Source organism: Mustela putorius, unplaced genomic scaffold (assembly GCF_011764305.1).
Source record: "Mustela putorius furo isolate JIRA1106 unplaced genomic scaffold, ASM1176430v1.1 tig00537338_pilon_pilon_pilon, whole genome shotgun sequence".
NCBI classification, from domain to species: domain Eukaryota; kingdom Metazoa; phylum Chordata; class Mammalia; order Carnivora; family Mustelidae; genus Mustela; species Mustela putorius.
In genome coordinates this window covers 2,558,340-2,584,380 of record NW_025422460.1, presented here as the reverse complement: position 1 = coordinate 2,584,380, position 26,041 = coordinate 2,558,340, and the positions used below count along the sequence as shown (strand labels likewise).

General features: G+C 37.3%; 1 protein-coding gene and 1 pseudogene across 6 annotated transcripts in view; both read right to left on the bottom strand.

Annotated features, from left to right (window-relative positions):
* The window catches only part of IWS1 (interacts with SUPT6H, CTD assembly factor 1), a 40,084-nt gene extending 14,859 nt beyond the window's left edge, over positions 1 to 25,225 (bottom strand). For 3 of the 6 annotated variants that reach the window (XM_004779695.3, XM_013049537.2, XM_045074350.1), the window contains exons 1-5: positions 25,048 to 25,225; positions 22,916 to 23,034; positions 6,968 to 8,114; positions 5,511 to 5,703; positions 4,909 to 4,966 (exon numbers count right to left, since the gene is read on the bottom strand). In XM_004779695.3, the coding sequence (XP_004779752.1) occupies positions 4,909 to 4,966; positions 5,511 to 5,703; positions 6,968 to 8,114; positions 22,916 to 23,034; positions 25,048 to 25,090 (1,560 nt within the window). In that variant the 5' untranslated portion in view covers positions 25,091 to 25,225. The remainder of the gene's footprint in view (positions 1 to 4,908; positions 4,967 to 5,510; positions 5,704 to 6,967; positions 8,115 to 22,915; positions 23,035 to 25,047) is intronic. The other 3 variants (XM_004779698.3, XM_004779700.3, XM_004779701.3) reach the window with 3 other exon arrangements.
* On the bottom strand, positions 120 to 313 carry LOC123390376 (annotated as a pseudogene).
* Positions 25,226 to 26,041: the final 816 nt, after the last annotated feature.

Here is a 26,041-nt window from a genome sequence, read left to right as displayed (position 1 = left end):
TTTTTTTTTTGCATTTTTAAAGTAATACATTCATAAAAAGGTAAAGAGCAAAAAAGCTTCCTCCACCCTAGCTGCTAGTATTACTTTTCTTATGTCTTCTTCCAGAAATAGCCTATATTTACACATACATACTTCTAAACATATCTATTTCTTATCCCCTTTTATGATACAAATGGTAGCATACTTCACGCATTGGGTACAGTATATACTGGTCTGCGCTTTCCACATTTAACAATAGAATATGGAGATCAATTAGCAATAATCGCGCCTCGGATAAACCTCATTGGCTACGATACTGCCACTGCGCAAAGCTAGAATATGGAGATCAATTAATATTGGCATAAAGTGTCCTCATTCATTTTAAGGCTTTGGATTATTTCATACTATGACTGTAACCAATACATTGTTTATGTATTTTGCCACTGACATTTAAATATATGCATTTGAAATTCTGTGAGATATTTACCAAACTCTTCATAGAGGTTATACTTATTCTTTCCAGCAAAGCATTAAGTACACCTGTTTCTCCAGTTTTTCACTACTACAAGTTATCAAACATTGATATTCGCCAATCTCTGAACCAAAAACTAAAAGGCATCTTTCTTTATATTCTCTTATGAGTAATGGTGGGCATTTTGTTCATGTTTAAAGGTCATTTTTAATTTTTTCTCTATGGAACTCCCAATTTCCTATGTCCATTTTCCTGTTGGATCTTTGTCTTATTGGTATGGATTTAAAACTTAGTCTCTTTAAAACAGCACTTTTTAAGTGACAGGGCCTGCACAATCTTCAATTGGTACAGTTGCATTTTGTTTATGGTAATGTTTTCCAAGCATAATTTTTTACTTTTATGCAATTAAAATGGTCAGTCTTTTCTTTATAGCTTCTTTTATGTTGTACTTAGATCTTTCCAATAGTTCAGAGTATGTTGTTTTTCTCCATGAACTAAACCCAAAATCAAGTTGATGGTAATTCTCTAAACTAGAGAAACACATCTTACTCTTGTAAAAAAGCTGCTTAATTGAGTATACGCACCATGAGTGCAATATCCAATCTCTGGCATACAGGCTCCCAAATATTTGTTGAATGAATTATTCCTATTATTCCTATTTTCCTTAGGTTCACTTTATTTTTCTACCCTCTTGAATCAGACTCTAAATTCATCTAAATTTCACTCTTTTAGGAAGTAAAGTACTGATTTTTTTTTTTTTCAATGCAAGAATTGTCTGACAAGAAAGTCTTAAATTTCTGGGTGGCAAGGTTATTTTGTTTGTGGATTTTGAATTTCTAATTCAATTTCTAATTGAATTTCTAATTTCACTGCTCTGCATTCAGAAAATGTTTATACTTTGTAATTTTTGCAAAAGCTTGGTTTAAAATTTATATGGGAATGTGCTAAAAGAAAGTCAAGGCAATCTTGAAAAATAACAAGCTTAGAGGGCATCAACAACCAAATATCCACAGTTCTGTATTAACACTGCAAGGATAAAGAGACCCACAGAACAGATAAGAAACTGCCGAAATAGAATGGAAATCATCTACAGAAACTTTGTTTATGACAAAGACAGCACTAGGGAGAAGCAGGAAAGGATGGCCTGGGTCAACTAGATATTCCAAATGGGAGGAAAAATTTTTTTAAACATTTTAAAGTAACTCTATATACCCAATGTGGGGCTTCTTTACAATCCCAAGATAAAGAGTCATATGCTCTACCAACTGAGCCAGCCAGGAACCCCCTAACTTCTATCTCATACATACCCATTACAGGTGGATTCTCTAACTAAATGTGAAAGATTAAAATAAGCTTCTAGGGTGCCTGGGTGGCTCAGTGGGTTAAGCCACTGCCTTCGGCTCAGGTCATGATCTCAGGGTCCTGGGATCGAGTCTGGCATCGGGCTCTCTGCTCAGCAGGGAGCCTGCTTCCTCCTCTCTCTCTTTCTGCCTGCCTTTCTGCCTACTTGTGATCTCTCTCTCTCTGTCAAATAAATAAATAAATAAAACTTTAAAAAAAAAAAAAAGCTTCTAGAATATAACTCATGAGAGTATCTCTATGATCTTAGGAATAAGCAAAAATTTGTGGGAATTCAAAGTTTCACTATAAAGGAAAAGATGGATAAAGTTGATTTATATTAAAATTAAAAACTTTTGCTCAAGACTCCATTAAGAAAGTGAAAAGGAAAGCCAAAGAACAGAAAATAATTTTAACTTTTATAATCCCCAAACTTTTATTTTGTATTCTTATTTACATTTATTTCCAGATTACATAAAAAGAGACTCTTCAGTGGCTTTTTGGTCTGCTTGTTCTATTGGTTACATTCCACTCAGATAATAGATTTGTCCATTTCTCTCTGCCATTCTGTCAATTTTTGTTTTGTATATATGTATTTCGGCCACATTAGTATATATATACAATTTGAAAACCTTTTTCATCAATATAAAGTGACCCTCTTTTTTTTTTTTTTTGAAGATTTATTTATTTGAGAGAGAGAATCCAAGGCAGACTCCGCACTGGACACAGAGCCTGAGGGAGGGCCCGATTTCAAGATCCTGAGATCACAACCTGAGCCGAAACCAAGGGTCACATGCTTAACCAACTGTGCTACCCAGGCACCCCTACAGTGACCCTTTAACTCAAATGTTTCTGCCTCAAAGTCTCATATTCATATAGCTGTGCCAGTTTTTTTTTTACTAGCGTTCACACACAGTATCTTTTTCCATCCTTTTATTTTCGACTTTTCTTTACCTTCATGAATCATGAAATGAGTAAACAGCTATATTTTAAAATCCAGTCTGACCACCTCTGTCCTTTAATTAGAGCACTTGATATATTTGTTTAATATAACCTGAGATGTTATGAAAGCTTAAATCTGCTATCTTACTATATCCTACTCTAATTATTCCCTGTTCTATACCTCTTTCTTTTTCTCTTGCCTTCTTTTTGGATTGATAGCTTTTATTATTGTTTTTCCCCCCTATTAATTGGAAGTTACATATACCATTAGTCTTTTTAGTGGCCATTTTAGAGATCACATAGCAAAGTCTACTGATGTCCTTTTATACACATTTGCAAAGACCATGTATATTCCCAATTTGTTACTGCTGTCATATTCTAATTTTATAGATATTTCAACCCACACCACACATGACTTTCTTTTGTAGCATCAATACCCATTTAGACTTACCCACACACTTTTGTTGCTTTTTCTTCCTAAATCCCTGATTTTCCACCTGAGATTTTCTTTCTGCCTTTAGTATCTCCATCAATTGGTATATTGGTAAGATGAATTAGGAGGAAATCTTCATTCCTGACAAGTATTTTTGCTGAATGTAACAGAACACTAAGTTTGCAGTTAGTTTCTGTTAAGAAGTCAGCTATTAATCTGATTTTTGCCTCTCTGAATGTAATATTTTCCCCCTCTGGCTACTTTTAATTTTCCCTGTCTTCTTGGACTTCTTGCAATTTTACTATGATGTATTTAGGTACAGATTTTTACTGTATCATTGTATTTATCCTGCTTGTAATTTGCACAACTTCTAGAAACTCTTGCTTTACATTTCCTTAAATGCTTCTGCTATATTTTTCGAAGATTCCAATTCACTATGTTAAGCATTCTCATGTATAATTTATAATTTTTTAATATATCTCAATTCTTCATTCTAAATAGCCCCTTCTAACCTCATTCTCTTTTCAAATAACTCTATTCTGTTGTTAAACTCAAAATTTGGTCCACCAAATTTTTAATTTCTTACTATAATTTTACCACTCCAGAATTTCTATTCAGTTCTCTTCTTCCAAATCTACCTTTTTAAAAAAATTGTTTGGTCTGGGGCGCCTGTCTGGCCCAGCTGGTGGAACATGCAACTCCTGATCTCAGGGTTGTGAGTTCAAGCCCCATGCTGGGTATAAAGGTTACTCAAAAATATAATCTTAAAATTTTTTTAAATAAAAAAAAAAATCAAAGTTGTTTGCTCTGACTAAATTTCTAATCTTTTATCTGCCTGAACAGTTTTTTTGTTTTTTAAGGAAACAGCCAAGATTCCTGTATCTAGACCCTCTATTTCTATTATCTGTTGTCACTATTGCTTCTTTTTAACGTTATCTATGATTGTGTACCACACTACGTACCTGATAAACTACATAAATAATCTGAGGCCTGTGATGATGTTACCTTTGTCCTAAAGGGATTTGTCTGAATATGCCAGGTGTCTCAGAGCACTAGCCAATGAATTAAGGCGCACTGTCATTGAATCTCTGGGACTGAGGTTCTCTAGGTTGTTAGAAGACTCAAAGCTGGCCTAAAATCTAAGCAGACTCTTACCACTTCCACATCACTCTTAATCCAAGGAGTCCCAATTCTGAGGATGCAGTTTTCAAAGTCTCCTAAGCTCAGCAAAATCTGACCTCCAAATTTTGACTCCTGAGGCTGTCAAAAATATGACCAGCCTCTCAGCCTAATCAGGCAACCATCCCAGAAAAAGCAGTTTTAAATGCTGAGCTTTACCATCTGGAATTTGGCTTAGTAATTCTTTGCTACATTGTTCCTCTGCTGATCAGATTTTTAAACATTTGTCTGGCTTTTCTAGTCATCCTTAGTGGAAGGGTTGGTCCAAATTACCTAGCCTGCCACTGCTAGAATCACAAGTTTTGTTAAGTATTATGAATCTTTCCCTTTAGCATTATAAGGTACCTGTCACCATCTCTTAAAATGTCCCCCACCAATTAATTCAATTTTGCCTTTTATGCTTCTGTACATACTTTTAATTCACTTTTCTGAATCCTCTATTTTAGACATTTCTACTGAACACATTATAATTGTTTATTTCTACTTATTGTAGTTACCTATTTGGGAACCACTGCCACAGAAACAAAAATGATAGTCTAAGAGGAAATATCTCCCTTATACTTACTGTAAATTCTTCTTCCTCTTCATCGCCAGATTCTCCAAATATGTCTGCAATAAGATTTCTAGAAGAGAAGGAAATCATTTGCTTTCTTCTCATTTGCCCAGGAACCATGAAATCTTTTTCTAATAAGGTATATTTTATGTACAGTAAAATGTGCAGATCTTAAGTGTCCATTTTGGTGGATTTTGAGAAAAGTACACATTCATGTAACCATTACCCTCATCAAAATATAGAACAATTTGATCTCTCCAGGGAGTTCAGTCGTGGCCCTTTCTAGCCAGTCCCTACATGAACATCCTAGAGCCAACCACCATTCTGATTTCCATCACCGCAGATTAATTTTGCCTGCTCCTGAACTTCACATCAGTGGAATCAGACATGTCTTCTTCACTTTCACTTAATACTATTGAGATTCATCCACGTTATATAGTGTATAGCAATAGTTCAGGATTCCTGAATCCCCCAAAGGCATGCAGTCAGGCAGGATATATTATATTTTACTTCTCATTACAAAATTTTAATACAAGTTTAAAAAAACTTAAAAGACAAACCCCTCTCTACCACCTCTATGAACCCTTGAAAACTCATGTTATACTGTCACTTACTCTTCTTCATTCCCAGACTCACTATCACTCCCAAACAGATCCTTCTCTTCATTTTTCTTATCAGACAATTCTTCTTTCCCTACTTCTTCTTCACTGTCAGATGCTAGAGTCTTCTCTCTTTTGCCTGATTTGTCTGATATAACATCACTGTCAGAGTCATCTGCATCAGAGACAACACGACTCTTCTTTGCTGCTGTCAAAAAAGGTGCAAAATATCATTAATCTTATTCATCATGGTCATGGTATTACTAAAAGGAACAGGTGATTTAAAATGGCAACACTCAGCAAAAATCAAAGGGCTTCTAACACACAGCTTAGAATAATTATTTAAAAAAAAAAAAAAAAAGACCAGGGGCACCTGACTGTCTGTCAGACCATGTGACTCTTGATCTCCAGGTCTTGAGTTTGAGCCCCACATCAGGTACAGAGATTAAGTAAAAACTATTAAAAAAAAATAGTGACTAAAAGGTTCAGAGTTAACTCACAATTATGATACTCTTTAGGAAACAGTAACTGGAAGATGAAGAACAAAACAATCAATATAAGAATGGACACCAATAGCTACCTTTCCTTTGGGGGAACAGAGAAAAGAAGCCTAGAATGATGTACAGAATTAGAGTCCCTTCTATTCTGCCAAATATTAGCAGAACTGAAAAGGCTCAGATATTCTTTTGTGGAATTCCCATACTCCCATGTCACTGCTGGTCAGTTTGGAATTTCTCATCTCCCTTAGTAAACTGGATGGCACATGTGTGATGGTCTTTTTCCTTCTCCTGTAACAACTGTCAGCTTATAAGGGAATAGGCCTCCCCACCTTATCAACGAAGTTTCATAAAAAAGTAATAAAATTTAAAAAAGCAATCAAGTAAAAATTATTATCTATGAAAACAGGATCCCAGGTAACAAAGATTAGAATATGCTACAGAGACATAGAGTCTCTAAATACAGTCTCCCTCACAAACTTCCTCATATTTGGGTATTCAACCACATTTCACAAAAGACAGGTACCAAAAAGACTTGGGAACTCACTCAATAGCTAGATGGAAACTAGTGCACTGACTGTCACACTTGCAGCTAACTCTGGGTACAACTGGGTTTTCAAGTTAACATATTTCTTGGAAACATTACCCTTCCCCCACAAAAAACTAAGTATTTCACATTCCCATGAAACTCCCATTAGTTTACTATTTTGAACTAGTTAGATCTTAATACTCCTAGAACTCAAAGCAAATTTAATACTAAGACCAGCCACTGAAAACCAAACAAAACTGGTATCCTAATAATATTTTAGAAGATCAAGTTGAATGAGAGAATATAGACCTGACATTTCAGAAATACAGTGCTTCATCGCTTCTCGGCCTTTTGGCTAAGATCAAGTGCAGAAATACAGTGCTTCACAGTTACAAGCTTAGACAATAATTAAAACTATGCACAAACAGTCCAAAACAATTCCTTACATGCTTTCTCTTCATCTTCACTATCAGAAAGCACAGGAGCCTTTCGCTTCGCTACTTTCTCCTCCTCCCCAACTTTTTCTTCATCTTCATCACTGTCAATTTTTGGCCTTTTGGGTTCTTCCTCCTCGCTGTCAGAACTCTGGATCCTTTTTCTGTCTACATGGCTATCTGAATGAAAGGAGTCATTCTGCATTTCTGTATCCTCTCTCTTATTCTCCCCATCACTATCATCATCTGATTCTGGCTTTTGTTTGTGTCTGGAGGCATCCTCAGTTTCAGAATCACTGGCAGGTCCCTTCTGAGGCTCCTCACTCTCAGAGTCACTGACTCGGGGCTTGGGAAGCTCATTTTCTGAATCACTGGCCTGGTTCCTTGGGGGGTCCTCACTTTCCGAATCACTAATCCGAGGTTTGGGAAGCTCCTCATTTTCTGAGTCACTGGCTTGATGCCTTGGTGGGTCCTCACTTTCTGAGTCACTGATACGGGGTTTGGGAAGCTCCTCATTTTCTGAGTCACTGGCTTGGTGCCTTGGTGGGTCCTCACTTTCTGAGTCACTGATACGGGGTTTGGGAAGCTCCTCATTTTCTGAGTCACTGGCCTGAATCCTATGAGGCTCCTCACTTTCAGAGTCACTGACCCGAGGCTTAGGAAGCTCCTCACTTTCCGAATCACTAATTCGAGGTTTGGGAAGCTCCTCGTTTTCAGAATCACTGGCTTGGTGCTGTGGAGGTTCCTCACTTTCAGAGTCAGTGATTTGAGGTTTTAAAGCATCCTCTGTTTCAGAGTCACTGGCAGGACTTTTGGGGAGCTCTTCCATTTCTGAATCACTGGCAGGATGCTTCCTAACGTCTTCATTTTCTGAGTCACTTGCATGCCCATTAAGAAGTTCCTCATTTTCAGAGTCACTGACAGGTAACTTCCCGGTCTCCTCACTCTCAGAGTCGCTCCCATGCTGATTAGTGTCCTCATTTTCAGAATCACTTGCAGGAGGCTCTGCGTGTTCTTCAGATTCAGAGTCACTGTCCTTTTGCCTTTGAAGCTCCTCACTCTCAGAGTCACTGGCATTAAGATTTGAGGGGTCATCATTCTCAGAATCTGTCACATGGTGTCTTTTGTTGAGGCCATCCTCTCGATCACTAGGTTCATTCTGAAAAATTAAGGGTGAAAAATTAGGAGAGTGCAAAAATATGTTTGGTAGTGAAATGCTGACATTTTTCAACAATTTTTTAAAACAAAGGAATATGCACACTTCAATATAAAATTGTTGTTCTATACTTATATGGAAACACCCCACCTTAAAGAAGATCATACACCTGTAAAATGGCTAACATGTTTGGATTCCAAAATGGGAAAAGATAATGAAACTTGACCAAAACAAATCTGTAAAGTATACCCCCAGATAATTATATAGGAGATTTACATCTTGAAGAGCTAGACTTTAAAAATACAAACAAAAAACCAAAACTCTGATGTTCTCACATAATTTTAGCTCCTAAATATATTTTTCAAATATAAGCAAACAGGTACCCAAGTTCTTTTTAAAAGAAACATTCTTGGGTTTTATAAAATTAAAATTATTTTAAGGAAAAGAACTATGAAACTATAAGACCAAATGATATACAGGACACATTCTCCTAGACAAATCTAAACAAACAAGGAGAGGGATAGCTCACACATACTAAGTACCTATTATGAGCCTAATGTCTTGTCAGACTCTCTCCTGTTAGTTCATTTACTCCTCATAACAGTACTTTACATGGTAACAAAATTGAGGCTTGGAGCAGTCTCAGTCATACATCTAATAACACTGAGACAAGAGTTTAAGTTTTAGAGAAACTACAGTTGACCCTTCAACAACTTGGCGGAGGATCTCTAGAACTGACCACCTCCCCCCCACACACACAGAGTTGAAAGTCATGTATAACTACTAACTTCCAAAAACTTAATTAGCCTCCTGTTGACTGGAAGCCTTACCAGTAACATAAAATGTCAATTAACACATTTTTTTATGTTATACTATATTCTTATACACAATATTCTTAAAAGTATACTTTACTATACTATATTCTTACAATATAGTAAGATACTCTTACAATATATACACTATACTATATTCTTACAATACTATATTCTAACAATAAAGTAAGCTAGAAAAAAGTGTTTTAAGAAAGTCATTAAGAAGAGAAAATACATTTATAGTACTGTATTTATTTGAAAAAAAAATCCAAATATAACTAGGCCTGCACAATTCAAAACCATACTGTTCAAGGGCCGACTATAAATGAAAGTGAGGAATAATAATTAACTCAACAAACTATGTGCAAGTGCTGGGAGTCAAGGCTGAACATGTTTCAATGCCTGATCCTAAGAAGATGCTTTCTAGTAAGCCAGCCAAACATATCCTAACAACATAAACTAATATGCACTGTCATGAAAGCATGCATGTTATTTTGAAAGCCTACAGGAAGTGATCTATATGAGACAGAGCTATAAAAGGTGTGCAGACAACAGGTATTTGTAACTAGTCTGTGCTAACAGAGTCAGAAAAAAAATTAACAAGATTATTGAGGAGGGAAGGTGGGATATACAAACACCAGCAGGGGAACTGAAGCAGGAGGCAAAAGGGAAAATTAAAATAATTGTCTTTTGAAATGCTTTCCACGACATAGCCATAATGTAATTCTAAGAGCATGTTCGTGTGTGGCTCAATTTATTTTCACTGCAAAGAACAGAAACCATCTCTGGCTATCTTCAGAAAAAAGAACAATATTCTCCAAATCAAAGTGGAATGAATGACTAAAGACTCAGAAAAGGTAAGAACCAAGTCAGCTCAGAGAGCTTAGAAAAGGGAACTCAAGGATCTTTCTACTAGAGCAATATCAATACCATGATTCACTCTAAACATGCTAAACTTCTGTGTCTAGGATCAAACATTTTAAACTCCCAGGACAGATGATCTAGTTGGCCACAGCAGTATCAGGTGTCATGACTCAGTATTCACTGGGTTATACATCCAGAGCATGGACAAAGCAGTGGGACCCACTGCCACAGAGGAAGAGAATAATGAACTAGACAGCCATTCCAAATCTTATCTGCTAGACTCTACCCTGGATTTCTAGACACATCGTGTATACATTCTAAAACAAGCAACCATGGGGCATCTGAGTAGCTTAGTAGGTTAAGCAGCTGCCTTCGGCTCAGGTCATGATCCCAGAGTCCTAGGATCAAGTCCCTTGTCAGGCTCCCTGCTCAGCAGGGAGTCCGCTTCTGCCTCTCCCTTTGGCTCTCTTCTCTCCCCCCACCCCAGCTCCTGCTCTCAAGCTCTCTCTCAAATAAATAAATAAATCTTTAAAAATAAATAAATAAGTAAGTAAAACAAGCAACCATGACAAAGACATCACATATGGTCAGGACTGTGAAACTTAGGAATTCTCATCAATTTTTGAGTTTCATTAAAATTGTGTATCTATTCATTATGTGTAATATGGTGAAAACAAAACGGTAAGAAATCACTGTAGTAAGAAAGTGTTAGTCAAGAGACTCAAGTTGGAGAATGCACTTAGGTAGTGACATCACAGAATTTAGGAAAGGAACATATTAAAAATCATACAGTTATGCTTAAAAGTTATCAAAACAACATTCAAAAATTTTAGGCTGGTTTCAACAATTGGTCTAAGTTGCAAACTTAAAAAATCTGAAATGCAGTTTTTAAAAAAGTCAGATATGAGCACAACAAATCAATTATAGAAACTGCCATTTAAATGACATGTTTTTAATAATTTTTAAAAATCCCCTAATTGTTAACTGTCAGAGAAATTGACCACTGAGGTTTCTTAGAATTTTTTAAAATGTCTATAATGCCTCATACCTCCCTCTTATAATCATTCACCTTGTAGATACAAATAAAATAAATACTATTACCCATAATGAATCATTTGGTCATTTGGCTCAGCATACAAACAGAAACCACACTCCATATGGACCAGGGTCACAATACCTAAGCACAGAGAGGATTAACATCTAAAAATTACAAAGTAAATAATAAAACTGACAGAAAGCAATAAATGTCAAATAGAAATCCTTGTAAAGAACCAAACTCAGGATACTTGTTTCTTCCTTAACCATTAGAAGAGTCGAACAAAACTGTTGAACTTGCATACTAACCTACCATTATAAATTGGCAGAACATTGAATACTAAGTCACAAAGTTAAATGCCATCAAGAAATCTCTACAGGATATTTTTCAAAAACATGTTTCACCGGACCTTAGCTCTAAAAGATGTATCTGAAAATCTTATCTTGGGAGCTGTCAATACATACCATCTTTACTAGCATATGAAAGAATCTAAGAAATCCAGCAACAGAATTACACAATGCTATTATAGATAAAGCTGCTTATCCAGTGTAGCTCCTGGAGCGGACTTTGAGAAACTCCAATTTTACAGCAAGCACACACATAATAAAATGAAGCTATATATAAGTATCCATAGTCAAAAGATGGTTAATCTTAGGATCAGATAGTTAAAAACAAAAGCACTTCTGATGAGTAGAAAAAAGAGCAAACTGCACACAAAGCTTAAAAGTTCATAATAATGAGGGCGTGCCCGGGTGGCTCAGTGGGTTAAGCCTCTGCCTTCTGCTCAGGTCATGATCTCAGGGTTCTGGGATTGAGCCCCGCATCAGGTTCTCCGCTCAGCAGGGAGTCTACTTCCCCCTCTCCCTCTGCTTGCCTCTCTGCCTACTTATTATCTGTCTGTCTCTGTCAAAAAAAAAAAGAGTTCATAAGAGTTCATAATAATGAAGCAAACTCCTACTCCTGCCTACTACCTCTCCAGATTCATTTCTGCCCTCTCTCCAACATCAACCCTATGCACTGCACTAGCAGTTCGCAAACTTCCTATGTGCATTAGAATCATCTGGGGTGCTATTGGTAAAAAAGTACCAAATATTAATCCAGTATGTCTGAAGAAGAGGTCACAGAATCTGCATTTTGACATCTAATCCAAGTGATTCTAACCACACATTAAAATTCTACCACAGACACACGCAACTACTTACTTCATTACCTCCTGCCTTTACAAATGTTGTTTCTTTTGCCTCAAGTATCTTCCCCCCACCTTGTCCTTTTCAAACCTCAAAACTGGGCAAAAATAGCCTCTTCCTAAAGGCTCTTCCATTTTCCTCTCTAGATAAAATGGATTGTGTACAACTTAACTTTAAGAGTTAACAACAACAAAGAGTTTGGTTCTTTACAAGGATTTCTCTCTAGAATCAGAAAGCTCTTGGGTCCAAACCCTAGCTCAGCCACTTCCTATTCTGTCATCTAGGAAAATTTTCTTAACTTCTCTTAAGCCTCAGTGTTCTCGGGACACCTGGGTGGCTCAGTTGGTTAAGCAGCTGCCTTCAGCTCAGGTCATGATCCCAGGGTCCTGGGATTGAGTCCTGAATCGGGCTCCTTGCTCAGCAGGGAGCCTGCTTCTCCCTCTGCCTCTGCCTGCCTCTCTGCCTGCCTATGCTCACTCTCTCTGACAGATAAATAAATTAAAAAATCTTAAAAAAAAAAAAAAAGCCTCAGTGTTCTCAATTTCACGAAGTTAGGGATAGTACTAATACCTTAGAGGAATGTTTTGAGGATCAAATGAATGAAAAGTAGTTAGCACAATGCCTATGATCACTCAGTAGATGCTATTAGCCATTCAAAACAAAACACCTTATTATTAATTACAAAACATTAACCCTTCAAGACTCAGCTTAAACACATCATCTGAAAAGGCCGGGCTGATTAACCATTCCTTTCTTCATACCCCATAACATCGTGTACCTCTACCTTACTGAAAGGTGATGTGAAATACACTGACGTTGAAATCAGAGGCCACTTTTTAAAAAATGTATCTTTTACCTTTAGTATACAGAAGACACTTAAATTCACCAAAATGAAATAGAACGCCATAAAACAATGCTTAACAAAAAAGAACACAAAATAATGTTTTTCTCCTCAACCTGCAGGCTCAATGACAAAGCCTGAGACCTAACACAAAGAAAGAGAATGTAGATGGAACCAAAGAACTGTTAAGAAATAGGGTAAACAAGGACAGCAGTACCAAAAAGAATATTCTAGCTGCTCTGATGTACTCTCCTTAAAAATACTTTCCTTGTATTAGGACAACCTCTATGGAAAGATCCAAACAAGAGTAGCCTGCCACCCTTATGAAATTCAAAATGAGGCTGGGTTAATGGGACTGTCCCCAACTTCAAGAGCAGATGGATGTGCCCATTATGCTTTGCCTACAGTTAGAAAATAATGAGAAGCCAGGCTCCATTTACAAACAACCTCTACATCAATAGTCCCACATACTATTTTCTTGTGTGAGACCCTCTTCTATCTTCTACGCAGATGAAATCTACAGGCTTCTGGATTTTAAAATACACATTTCCTTCAATATATTTTCCATGGAACAAAAATCAGCTGACCATTAACCACAAAGCCAATTTCATACTGTCCAAGAAAATATTCAAGTAAAGCAACAAAAATTAGAACTGGCAACTAGTAATAGCCAGATCACATCTGTACTCAAACTGTTTTATTAAAAATGTGTGGCTTTGGTGATAACTACTGAAAAAGATTTTTTTTTTTTAATTTTCCCCTTTTCACTATCTGCCTGACCACAAAAGTTAGGTGATGATTCTGATTTTTCAACATGCTCTACAAAGAACAAATACATTTCATGAATATCCCGCTGATATTTATATGTATATCCCTTTTAGAAATAGTCAAAAAGATGTTAGTAAGTCATAGTTTAATTCTATCAAACATCTAAAGAAGAATTAATACTAATCCTTTTCAAACTCTTCTAAAAAGCAGAAGAGGAGGCTGAGAGAACACTTCCCAACCATTTTATGAAGCCATCATTACCCAGATAACAAAACCAGACAAAGATACAACAAGAAAAGAAAATTATTGGGCAATATTTCTGATGAACAAAGGTAAAAAATCCTGAACAAAACATTATTAAACCAAATTCAGCAGTACACCATGACTAAATGGTATTTATTCCAGTAATGCAAGGTAAGCTCAACAAATCAACCAACGCTTTATACCACATGAACAAAATGAAAACTAAAAATATGATCATCTCAACAGATTCAGAAAAAGTATCTGACACAATCCAACATCCATTTATGATAAAAAAAAAAAACCTCTCAACAAACTGGTAAAGAGGGAACATATCTTGGCATAATAAAGGCCATATGTGACAAGCCCATAGATGACATCATAAGTCAATGGGGAGAGGTGAAAGCATTTCCTCTAAGATCAGGAACGAGACAAGGATGCCCATTCTCAACACTTTTTTTCAACACAGGGGTGGCAGTCCCAGCCACAGCAATTAGGCAAGAAAAAATAAATAAAAGGCATCCAAATCAGGGAGGAAGAAGTAAAACCGTCATTATTTGCAGATGTCATGTCATACACAGAAGACCACCAAAAACTGTAAGAACTAATCAATGAATTCAATACTTTCAGGACACAAAATCAATATATAAAAATCTGTTGCATTTTTATACACTAACAACAAAACTTTAAAAAAAGAAAATAATCTCCTTAATATCAAAAAGAATAAAATACCTAAGAATAAACTTAATCAAGGAGGTAAAAGACAACTAGTCCAAGATAGCATAAGAATAGGAAACCTTAGTTTCATCTGGTCCCAGGAATTCAGTTAGATAGCTATCAAATCATTATGAACACCTGTGAACTCAACTGGAGAGCTAAGAAAAGAATAGCTGCAACTCTACAAATAGAAAAGCAACCACTTTCTGCAAGGTAGGAGGTACAGAAAAGTGAATCCTAAGCAATATATGGGAAGATAAATTATGCGGATGGGGGGCCTCTGTAAATGGCTACCCAAAAGTGATAGATCAGTGGTGCGCAAAATCAGAACTTTCATAAGTCTGCTCTGGTAAGGGACTTCCCTGCCTGAAAGCTATTCAGGTGGCGAAGATTACAGTTAGTCTATCCTTTTATTGTATTTAACTTTATTTTTATACATATATAAGCTTTTCTTTACAATTTCAGGATCTAGTTTTCTTTCTTCCAAAGATTTTTATTTATTTATTTGACAGGGAGAGACACAGCGATAAAGGGAACACAAGCAGGAGAGTGGGAGAGAGAGAAGCAGACTCCCCGCAAGCAGGACCCTGGGATCATGACCTGAACCGAAGGCAGACACTTAACAACTGAGCCACCCAGGCACCCCTGGGATCTAGTTTTCCAACAAACAGACCAAAATATCCAGGATCCAGTGTATTGCTCTATTCTGTTCACATATCTGATTATATTCTCTCTTTTATTTATTTTTTATTCATTCATTCATTTATTCATTGATTTCCAGTTTCAGGTCTCTTCTGATTTGTTTAGGGTATATGTCTCTGGGGTTGTTGTTGCCATTTTAGGACTTTGTTCTCTTGCTCATCTAATCTTCTCTGGACAGAATGACAAGATAGAAAAACTCATATATATATATATATATATATATATATATATATATTCTCAAAAAAGAGAATAATAGGCAGTACTGACTACCAGGGATGTAATCAGTCTAGATAAAAGTAAGATGTTGGAACTAGAGTTCAGAATTACAAAAATACTAGCTGGGCTTGAAAAGGGCACAAAAGGGGCGCCTGGGTGGCTCAGTGGGTTAAAGCCTCTGCTTTCGGCTCAGGTCATGATCCCAGGGTCCTGGGATCGAGCCCCGCGTTGGGCTCTCTGCTCAGCAGGAAGCCTGTTTCCTCCTCTCTCTCTGCCTGCCTCTCTGCCTACTTGTGATCTCTGTCTGTCAAATAAATAAATAAAATATTTAAAAAAAAAAAAAAAAAAGAAAAAGGCACAAAAGACACTAGGGAATCCCTTTCTGGAGAAATAAAAGAACAAAAATCTAATCAAGTCGAAATAAAGGCTATTAATGAGATTTAATAAAAATGGAGGCTCGTGCTGCTAAGATAAATAAGGCAGATGAGACAATTAATGATAAAGACGTCCAAATGATGGAGAATAAAGCAGCTGAGAAAAAGAGAGATAAACTACTGGATCATGAAAAGGACAGAATTCAAGAGATAAGCCATGCCATAAAGCTAAACAATATTAGAATTGGGATCCCAGAAGAAGAAAGAAACAGAGGGGCAGAAGATGTATTGGAACAAATTATAGCAGAGAACTTCCCTAATCTGGTGAAAGAAATAGGCATTCAAGTCCAGGAGACACAGAGAACCTTCCACCCCCCCCCACCAATCAACAAAAATTGGTCAGTACCTTGACATATAATAATAAACTGACATAATAAATTGACATAACAAAAAGTGAAACTTGCAAACCTCAGAGACAAAGAGAAAATCCTGAAAGCAGCTCAGGACAAGAGGTCCATAACCAACAAGGGTAGAAACATTACACTGGCAGCAGACATAGGCCAGAGACCTGGCAGGCTAAAAAGGACTGGCATGATTCAAGGTACTAAATAAGAAAAATATGCAGCCAAGACTACTTTATCCAGCAAAGAAGGATTTCATTCAAAATAGAGAGATAAAAAGCTTCCAGGTCAAAAAGAAACTAAAGAAATTTGTGATCACTAAGCCAGCCATGCAAGTAATATTAAAAGGGATCCTTTGGGGAGCCTGGGTGGCTCAGTGGGTTAAGCCTCTGCCCTCAGCTCAGGTCATGGTCTCAGGGTCCTGGGATTGAACCCCGCATCAGGTTCTCTGCTCAGCAGGGGGCCTGCTTCCCCTCTCTCTCTGCCTGCCTCTCTGCCTACTTGTGATCTCTATCAAATAAATTTTTTTAAAAAAATCTTTAAAAAGTAAAAAAGGGATCCTTTAAGGGAAGAAAGCGCCCAAAGGCAACATAGGCCAGAAAGAAACAGTAACAACATACAGAAACAGTGACTTTATAGGCAGTAATATAATGGCCCTAAATTCATACCTTTCAATAGTTACTCTGAATGTAAATGGACGAAATTTCCCAATCAAAAGACACAGGGTATCAGATTCGATAAAAAAAAGTAAGACCCATTTATATGCTATCTGCAAGAGACTCATTTTAGACCCAGATTTAAAGTGAGGGAATGGAAAGCAATTTATCATGCCAATGGTCATCAAAAGAAAGCTGGAGTGGCAATCCTTATGTCAGACAAATTAGATTTTAAACCAAAGACTGGAGTAAGAGATAAGACTATAGAAAACACATATTAAAATGGCAGACTGCAACTCTTATCAAAAACATTAGATTATGAATGGATTAAACAAGTCAATCAAGAGACAGAAACAAGAGGGGCTCTTGAGTAGCTCAGTCGGTTAAACATCCGACTCCTGATTTCAGCTCAGGTCATGATCTCAAGGTTGTAAGACTGGGCCCTGCTTTGGGCTCTGCACTGTGCCTAAAGCCTGCTCAAGATTCTCTCTCTCCTTCTCCCTCTGCCTGTCCCCACTCAAAAAGAGATAGAAATCAGATTAAAAAAATATATATCCAATGATACGTTGACTACAGGAGACACACTGTGGCTTCAAAGGCAAATTATATATTCTTCTCAACTGCACATGAAACATTCTTCAGGACAGACCATACACTAAGCTGTAAAACAAACCTCAATAAATTTACAACAACAGCTACTGTACAAAGCATATTCTCAGACCATAATGTAATTAATTAGAATAGGAAAAATGGTAACAATCTGAATATGAAATTAATAAGAGAATGCCACTTGCTAAGCATCAAAGAGAAAAGCAGGAATAAATTTAAAATACAAATGCAGCATTTGTACACTGAAAATTACAATGCACGGTTGAAAGAAACTGAAGACCTAAATAAATGAACAAATACCCTACATTCATGAATCAGTAGCTTTGCATTCTTAAGATGATGACACTACCCAAACTCATCTATAGATTCACTGCAATCCCTACAAGGACCCCAGCTAACTTCCTTGCAGGAATGGACAAGGTAATTATAAAATATGTATGTAGTTGCAAGGGACCCAGAAGAGGTAAAACAATGTTGGAAAAGAACAAAGCAGCACTCACACTCCTTAATATCAAAACTTACTCAAGGTACTATGGCACTGGTGTAAATACAGACACAAACAGGAATCAATTAGAACAGAGGATACAGAAATAAACCATTACATCTATGTCCAACTAATTTCTGACAAGGGGCCAAGACCATTCAATGAGGAAAGAAAAATCTCTTCAACAAATGATGCTGACACAACTAAATATCCACAAACAAAAGAATGGAACTGGACCCTTACCAGTTTTATTACCTCATAGTATATACAAAAATAAACCCAAAATGAGCAAAAAAAATCTAAATATAAGAGTTAAAATGATGAAACTCTTAAAACACAGAAATAAATCTTCATGACCTTGGATTTGGTGAAGAATTCTTAGACATGCCACTAAAAGTACAAAAAACAAAAGAAAAAATAGATAAATTGAACTTCATTAAAATTAGAAACTTTTTTGTGTCAAAAAGTCATTAAAGTCAAAAGATAACTCATGTAATAGGAGAAAATATTTGCAAATCAGTCATCTAATAAGGGACTTGTAGCCATACTATTTAAAGCACTCTTAAAAGTCTCTTAGACAAATTGTCCAATTACAAAATGAACAAGGAGGGGCGCCTGGGTGGCTCGGTGGGTTAAGCCGCTGCCTTCAGCTCAGGTCATGAACTCAGAGTCCTGGGATGGAGCCCCTCATCTGGCTCTCTGCTCGGCAGGGAGCCTGCTTCCTCCTCTCTCTCTGCCTGCTTCTCTGCCTGCTTGTGCTCTCTCTCTGTCAAATAAACAAATAAAATCTTAAAAAAAAAAAAAAATGAACAAGGAATCTGAATGGACATTTCCCCCAAGAAGTTACACAAATGGCCAATACCAACATAAGTGTAACAAACATCATTACTCATCAGGGAAATGCAAATCAAAACCGTAACGAGATACTACTGCATATCCACTAAGATGTTTATGATCAGAGTCAAGTAATAACAAAAGTTGGTAAGAATATAGAGAAATCAGAACCTTCATATACTAGTGGGAATGTAAAATGATACGGCCACTGTGGAAAACAGCCTGAGAGTTCCTCAAACATTTAAGAATAATGTTACCGGGACGCCTGGGTAGCTCAGTGGATTAAGCCTCTGCCTTCGGATCTGATCATGATCTCAGGGTCCTGGGATCAAGCCCCCCATTGGGCTCTCTGCTCAGCCTATGATCTGCCTGCCTCTCTGCCTACCTATGATCTCTGTCTGTCGAATAAAGAGAAATCTTAAAAACAAAGGACAATGTTACCATATGAGCCAGTAACTCCACTCCTAGGTACATACCCAAGAGAAGTAACACACAAAAACTTCTATGTAAATGTTTATAGAACAATTTCTTACAACAGCCAAAAGGTAAAAACTTAAATGTTCATCAACTGACAAATGGATAAACAAATGTAGTTTATCCATATAATGGAATATTACCCAAAAAAGAAATAAGTACCGATATATGCTACAACATACATGGGTATGGTGTAGACATATATCCAAAACACACGGTTTACAATGAATAAACCTTGAAAACATTAAGTGAAAGAACCAGTCACAAGTGACCACATATTATACAATTCCATTCATATGGAATGTGCAGAAGGATGGGAAGGGAGGAGGGGTGTGAATGGTAAGCAGGTAATAGCTAAAAGGTCTCTTTTTGAAGTGACGAAAATATTCTAAAATTGACAATGGTGACTACTGTGAATATACTAAAGACAACAGAACTGCACATTTTAAATGGGCGAATTGTAGGGCATGCAAATTTATCTCAATAAAGTGGTTTTAAAAAAAAGACAAGTGACGATTTTCAAGATCAGATGATGGAGAAAAATCCATAATGAACAAAATATCAAGATTTTAAAAATATGGTATTATTTTTCATTTTGTCCCAGGCTCCAATATGGAACAGCAAAGCACTGTTACTTATCTTGACGTTCATTATCTTATATTTTTAAATTAATTTTAATTTTAAAAATATTACCTTGAGTTTTTTCAAAACTTTCCTTAGAGCTCTAAACAAATAAACATAGAGTGAATACCGTAAGTGAAATGAATTTTTTCAAAAACCAGCCTAAAATCTAAAATGCAAAAGGGAAAAACCTTTTTGTACTATTGAAGAACCATGTTTTGAGTTCCATCTTGTGGCAGGCAAAATAATAGCTCTCCAAAAGATGTCTACATCCCAATCCCCAAATTTGTGCTTATTAACTTTACATGCAAAAGGGGATGTACAGATGTAATTAAGGAACCTGAGATAAGGAGATTTTCCTGGATTATATCTGAGTAGGCCCAATATAACTACAAAGGTCCTTAGAAAAGGGAGGCAGGAGGGTCAGAGAGAGATGTAGATGTGACCGCAGAGGTCAGAGAGATTTGAAGGTGTTACAGTGCAGACACTGATGATGAAGGAACCACAAGCCAACGAATGCAACTGATCTACAGAGCTGGAGAAGGCAAAGAAATGGATTCTCCCTTAGAGAAGAAACATGGCCCTGGTAATACCTTGAGTTTAGCCCATTAACCCCTTGAGACCCATTTTAGCCTTCTGGTCTCCAGAATTATAAATCTCTTTTAAGCCACCAGATCCGTGTCAAACTGTTATGGCAGCAATAGGAAACTAATACATATTTTTTTAGGTTTGGGCCTGTCATCTCCACTGTTCAGTTTAATACAATGGTACTCTTCTAACATCCCACTGTCTTCTAGAAAATATTTTTCATATGAAAATGATCCAAAAGAAGCCACTTCCAAAGAAGCCACTTTAAAGAGCCAAAGGAGCATAAATGCAGAACTCAACAATTAATAAGGGTAAAATTGGCACTCTCAAACTATAACCTAGTAGTTTAAAAAATTGGGATAATCCTCCTGAAAGGGATTATCTATGGAAAGAACAAAAATACATTCACAGCAGACTTCATTTTTAATACCTATACACTCTAAAGGTCAAAAGTCAGGAAAGTGTTGAACAATTAATGGTGCATTCATTTTAAAAAATATCATATTAAGCCTTAAAAATTATGCTTAGTGAGAATCCTTAATGACACAGGGAAATTCTTAGGTACAATCTTAAGTGAACAGATAAAAAATATTATATATAAATACAAAATATACACAGTAAAATCTCAAGTAACTTAAAATGTACACACATTACATATATGAGAAAATAAAAATGCAGGACAAATAATATAAAAAGTTAACAGTCATTTCTGTGATGACAGTATGCTGATTCTAATTTTCTTCTTTAAGTTTTTAAGTTTCCAAATTTTCAGCATGCACATTTATTTATTTAGAATCCACCTCATTACAAAAAAGTAGTTGAAGATGCCTAAAGGTAAGCCTACATTACATTTACAATTGAATAATGAAGCCCTGAGTCAATCATCTTATCCTACTTTCCAAAGTAGAAATTTTAATAAAACCCTACACACTAATACACTGTAATAAGGTTTACACTATGAGATAATTTCTATCTATTGGTTAATATTAGGATTTAATCTGAATACTTAAGAGCATACCAAAAACTGAGTGGCATCAAAATAACTAAAGGATAAGCCTTTCTCCCAGTTCATTTAGCCTCCAATCTCATGTGCCCTCTACTTAAACTCCCCTCTTGCCACACTCCTTGGTGTTTCTTGAACAAACTAAGCACAAGAACACCTTAGGGTCTTTGCCTGGAATTGTGTGTGTGTGTGTGTGTGTGTGTGTGTGTTCCTCTACACATCCACATGGCTATTCCTTTACCTCCCTTCACGTCTTGATCAAAAAAGTCACTTTCTTAATAAAGTCTATGTGTACCTCCCTATTTAAAGAGCCTGCCCTCTACTCTGTCACCCTCCATTCTTTCTAACTTTCTTCTTTCTGCACAGCAATTATCTCCTAACAAACTACACAATTTTTAAAAAATACTGTTTAATGTCTTTCTCCCCTTTATGAAAATAAATCCAAGAAGAGAAGCATTTTGGTGATGGTGAGACCTCATTTAGTCCTGGATACTTCAAAAGAACCTGACACATAGTGGATGCTCAATAAATATTTGCTTGATGTCTAAGTACACTCATGACATATCTAAGGACAAAATCAATAACACAATCTCTAATAACTGTATCTACTACTTAAAATCGGACAATTTTCTGTTCCTGTGTAATCAAACAAAATATATGGCTCATGAATTTCTTAAAAGAAAATCTCATCATCTTTATCATTCCTATGGGTTTCAGTTTGTTTAACAAAAACGTATACCTGAATTATTTTAAAATGTCCCATTTTTATTTTGTTAACACTGCATAGTACAGACTGTGTAACCAGGGAAGCAAATTAAATAGTTTTTTAAATGTTTATTAGGCCAAATATGTTGAAATGCTGTACACAAGATCCAACACTACTCTGTATTATTAATTAAAAACAGCTTTTAAAATTCTGTTTGCTGTCATTACATACATTATATACACTGGACAGTTCATGCTGAGAAAGTCAAATCCTTTAAGAATTCTGATAGGTGATAAATCCCATAACTTTCTATCCTAATTGATATTTCTTCAGCTTGCAAATGCTCATTGCCTCTTTCAGACATTATTTTGGGAATGGGGAGGTCTACTCAAATACCAAAAGGCCTGGCCCATTTTGTGAATCAATATGAACATATGAGAACTGTCTACTATCTGAAGAAGGCCCCAACCTGAAATTCTTTCCCTGTGATTTCCTAAGAAACCAGGCTATCCCTGTTTATTTTTTAAAGCAGTTCTCTATTAATTTAAAATCCTTTACTCCCAGGGTTTGAAGCCTATACCATGTGACAGGATCTCTACAACTCCTAAATAAAAACATGTCTCACAGAATGCAAGGGAAAAGCCTCCCCAAAGATGTTGTTTAGCCAATACCTCTGAATGACGTTCTACACTTCCAGTGTCTGATCCAGATTGTTGCTCATTTACATCATCCTCAACGTCTGACCCTGAATCCCGTTCATCCTGTACTGGGGTAGCGCCACCATCATCTGCTTAAAAATAAAACAAAAACCCACTTAAGGTGTAAGATGGATGACATCTACAACTGAAATGAACACAATGAATCAAGAATAATGTAAGAGCAAAGGTTACCACTGACGAAGCATGACTAATGATGCTAATGTGAATAAGACAACACCATAACACTTATATATAAATACCAACAATCAGAACACATATTATGACATATGTGGCAGCAAAAAATACGTCATAAAAGAAATGTGAAGCTTAAGAAACATCACTAAGAACCAAATCAACAACCTCTAAATAATAGTGTGCTCTTTAACTACTTCAACCTTATGTTAAAACCGGAGTCTATTCTCTCCACAGAATTTACTTACCACCTTCTAATGTACTACATGACTTACCAAGTTATTTGTTTAATATGGGTCTTTCCTCACTTGAAATGAAAGGGCCAAAAGTGCAAGGATTTTGGTTAACTGCTGATTCCCTGAAGCCCAGAACAGTGCCTGGTTCAGCACAGTAAATATTTGTTTATGAATGCAGAGCACAAGAACTCCAGTACAGAAATGGTATAAATTCTTAAAGTAAAGAATACACTGCACTGTTACAAAATGGTAAAATTGAATTGCTACCTACCTTTAACCGAAACTTTAAAAATATAAAAATTGTACTGTGAGAGGGATTTAGGGCTGTTGGAGGATATGGGAAGACTGGTTAGAAGTTTAATAAAAATAAACTAAATTTTAAAAATGAAGCAGTCAACTACAGGAAAACCAAAAAGTTTAAGAATGAAATCATACTAAGGAGCTACTCTACTCAGCTGAGAAGTAAAGAATATTTATACAGTCAAATTACAAGTAATTTTGAAATGTAACAAATAATTATACTGCAACAGTAAGAGTATGGGGGGAAAAGGGAACATAAGAGGCTAAAATCCTGTCCTAACACAAAGGGAATCATTACGGAATGCCTAAAAATATGCAACAAGAAAGAGCATAAATTAATATGAAAGTAAATATCAAAAAACCGCAAAAAGAATGAAAAGTCAGGGAACTGTTATTTTTTCAAGTCTTCCAGCACTTAAACCATAGACATGTATTACATACAATTATTTATCTGAAAAATAATTTAATAATTTTGAGAGAACTGAAAACTATGTTGAAAATATCAAGCAAACATTCTAGGCGAAACAGCAGGGCATGCCTGGAAACGCGTTCTGTAGTTATCACTATTCGCTATCATATAGCGAATCGAAGTGAACTCAAAACAGAAAAGAGATTAACATTCAGACATTTAGGCACTGCTGACAGGTAACACTTCACGGGACTAGGACACAAAGTGAAAGGAAACGGTCAAGTTCTTCCCCACTAGGACATGACTTATTCGTCCTTGTATCTCCGGTGCCTAGTACAGTGTTAGGAGGGGGCGCTCAGTGTTTACTGAATAAACAGGGAACAAAGAAGATCAAACTTCAGTCAGGAGAAAGAGGAAAGGTCTCAAGGTGAAGGAAAAGTACAAAATCACCAGTAAGTACCAGAAGTACACGCCTTACTCTAACATATTTATACAACTCAAACGAGGGTCCTACATTTTACTGGGAAACCACGGTTGCAGGCGAGATTAAACCATCCCCATCTCCGTGTGAAAGGTCTAGGAAATATCCCGCACCCCCTACTGAACCGCTCCCTTGAATTCTCGCAAGACTCGCAACTACAGGAAGGAAAAAAAAAAAATTCCGTAACAGGAGAGACCTTCCCTAGGACTTTGCACATAGAAGCACTTAATATATGAAGTGGTTTCCCAGTTTCAGCCAAAAACTTGCCAATTCAGAAGACCGCTCTCGGTCTAGAATCCCCTCTCCAAGGTTCTAACTTCCGGGCCGCAGCGGGTCGGCGGGCTCTTCGCGCGCCGCTTCACAGTCCACAGCGGACCAAGTCGGGGGAGGGAACGTCTCCGGGGCCTCCTTCCCCTACCCCGCGAGGGTGAGAGGCCAAGCCCCACTGAATAACTGCTCCGCCCCCCAAGCCCTGTCCCCCAAGTACCTGCCCCACCTGACTGGTCGCCGCTGAAATATTCCGAATCCATGGCAGGCGGGCTCTCGGCGGGGAGTGTCCGCGCCCCGCGCCGCCCCCGTCACCTCCTTCCTGGCGATGTGACCCCCGATGGCGCGGCCCGATGCTCAGGGGCTCCCGCTCCACTAGAGGGTTTCGGGGGTGCGTAGGATCAAACGGCAGCAGCGGCGGGCACAAACACTTCGACCTAAAAGCCCCGGCACAAGAAGCTGTACCGGGTAGGCGGGCAGGCGTATAGATCCGCGCTCTACTTCCCAGAAGCACCTCTGGGGCCAAAATGGCGTCTGCCCACGACCCTCAAAGGAATGCAGTGCGCAGGCGCTGTCTCCTATCATCTGGCCAATCAGAAGATGCAACGGCAATGACGCACAGCGTGGCCGGAAAGAGACTACTGGGTAAATTGAGCGGGAGCTCCAGCTTCAGTTAAATACTTTCCTTTGGGGGAGCCAGTTATGTTACCCATGGAGATGATGACGTTAATTTATTGGTTCTCTGCCCCTGCACCTTGTTTGAGAATCTTCTTGAGTTATGCTTCTGGAAAATGAAGACGGGCTACAAGTACATTTTCATTATAGGGGAAATTAAGTATGCTTCCCGTCATGCAGCGAGGCGCTTGATTCCCGCCCTTAGTACGGGACGGAAGTGGTGCACTTCTCTCTGGGACTTGTAGTTCAAAGTTTCAGCGACTGTGGCGCGCTTCTAACTGGTGTGATTTGATTAAAAGAGCTTCCTTTCAAGGCATTTTTCTTCCTTTTTTACCGTCTAAAAATAACAACTTGAAGCGCCAGGGTGAATAGTGGGTTAAGTGTTATACTGTGTCGCCTCAGGGCTTGAAAGGTGAGTTCAAGCCCCACGTTGGGGCTGTGAGTTCACGCCCCAGCATGGAGCCTGCTTAAAAATAATGATGACTTAACTCCCATCTTAAGAAGCCATACCAAGTACAAGTTTCTACTTCCGAAGGGGC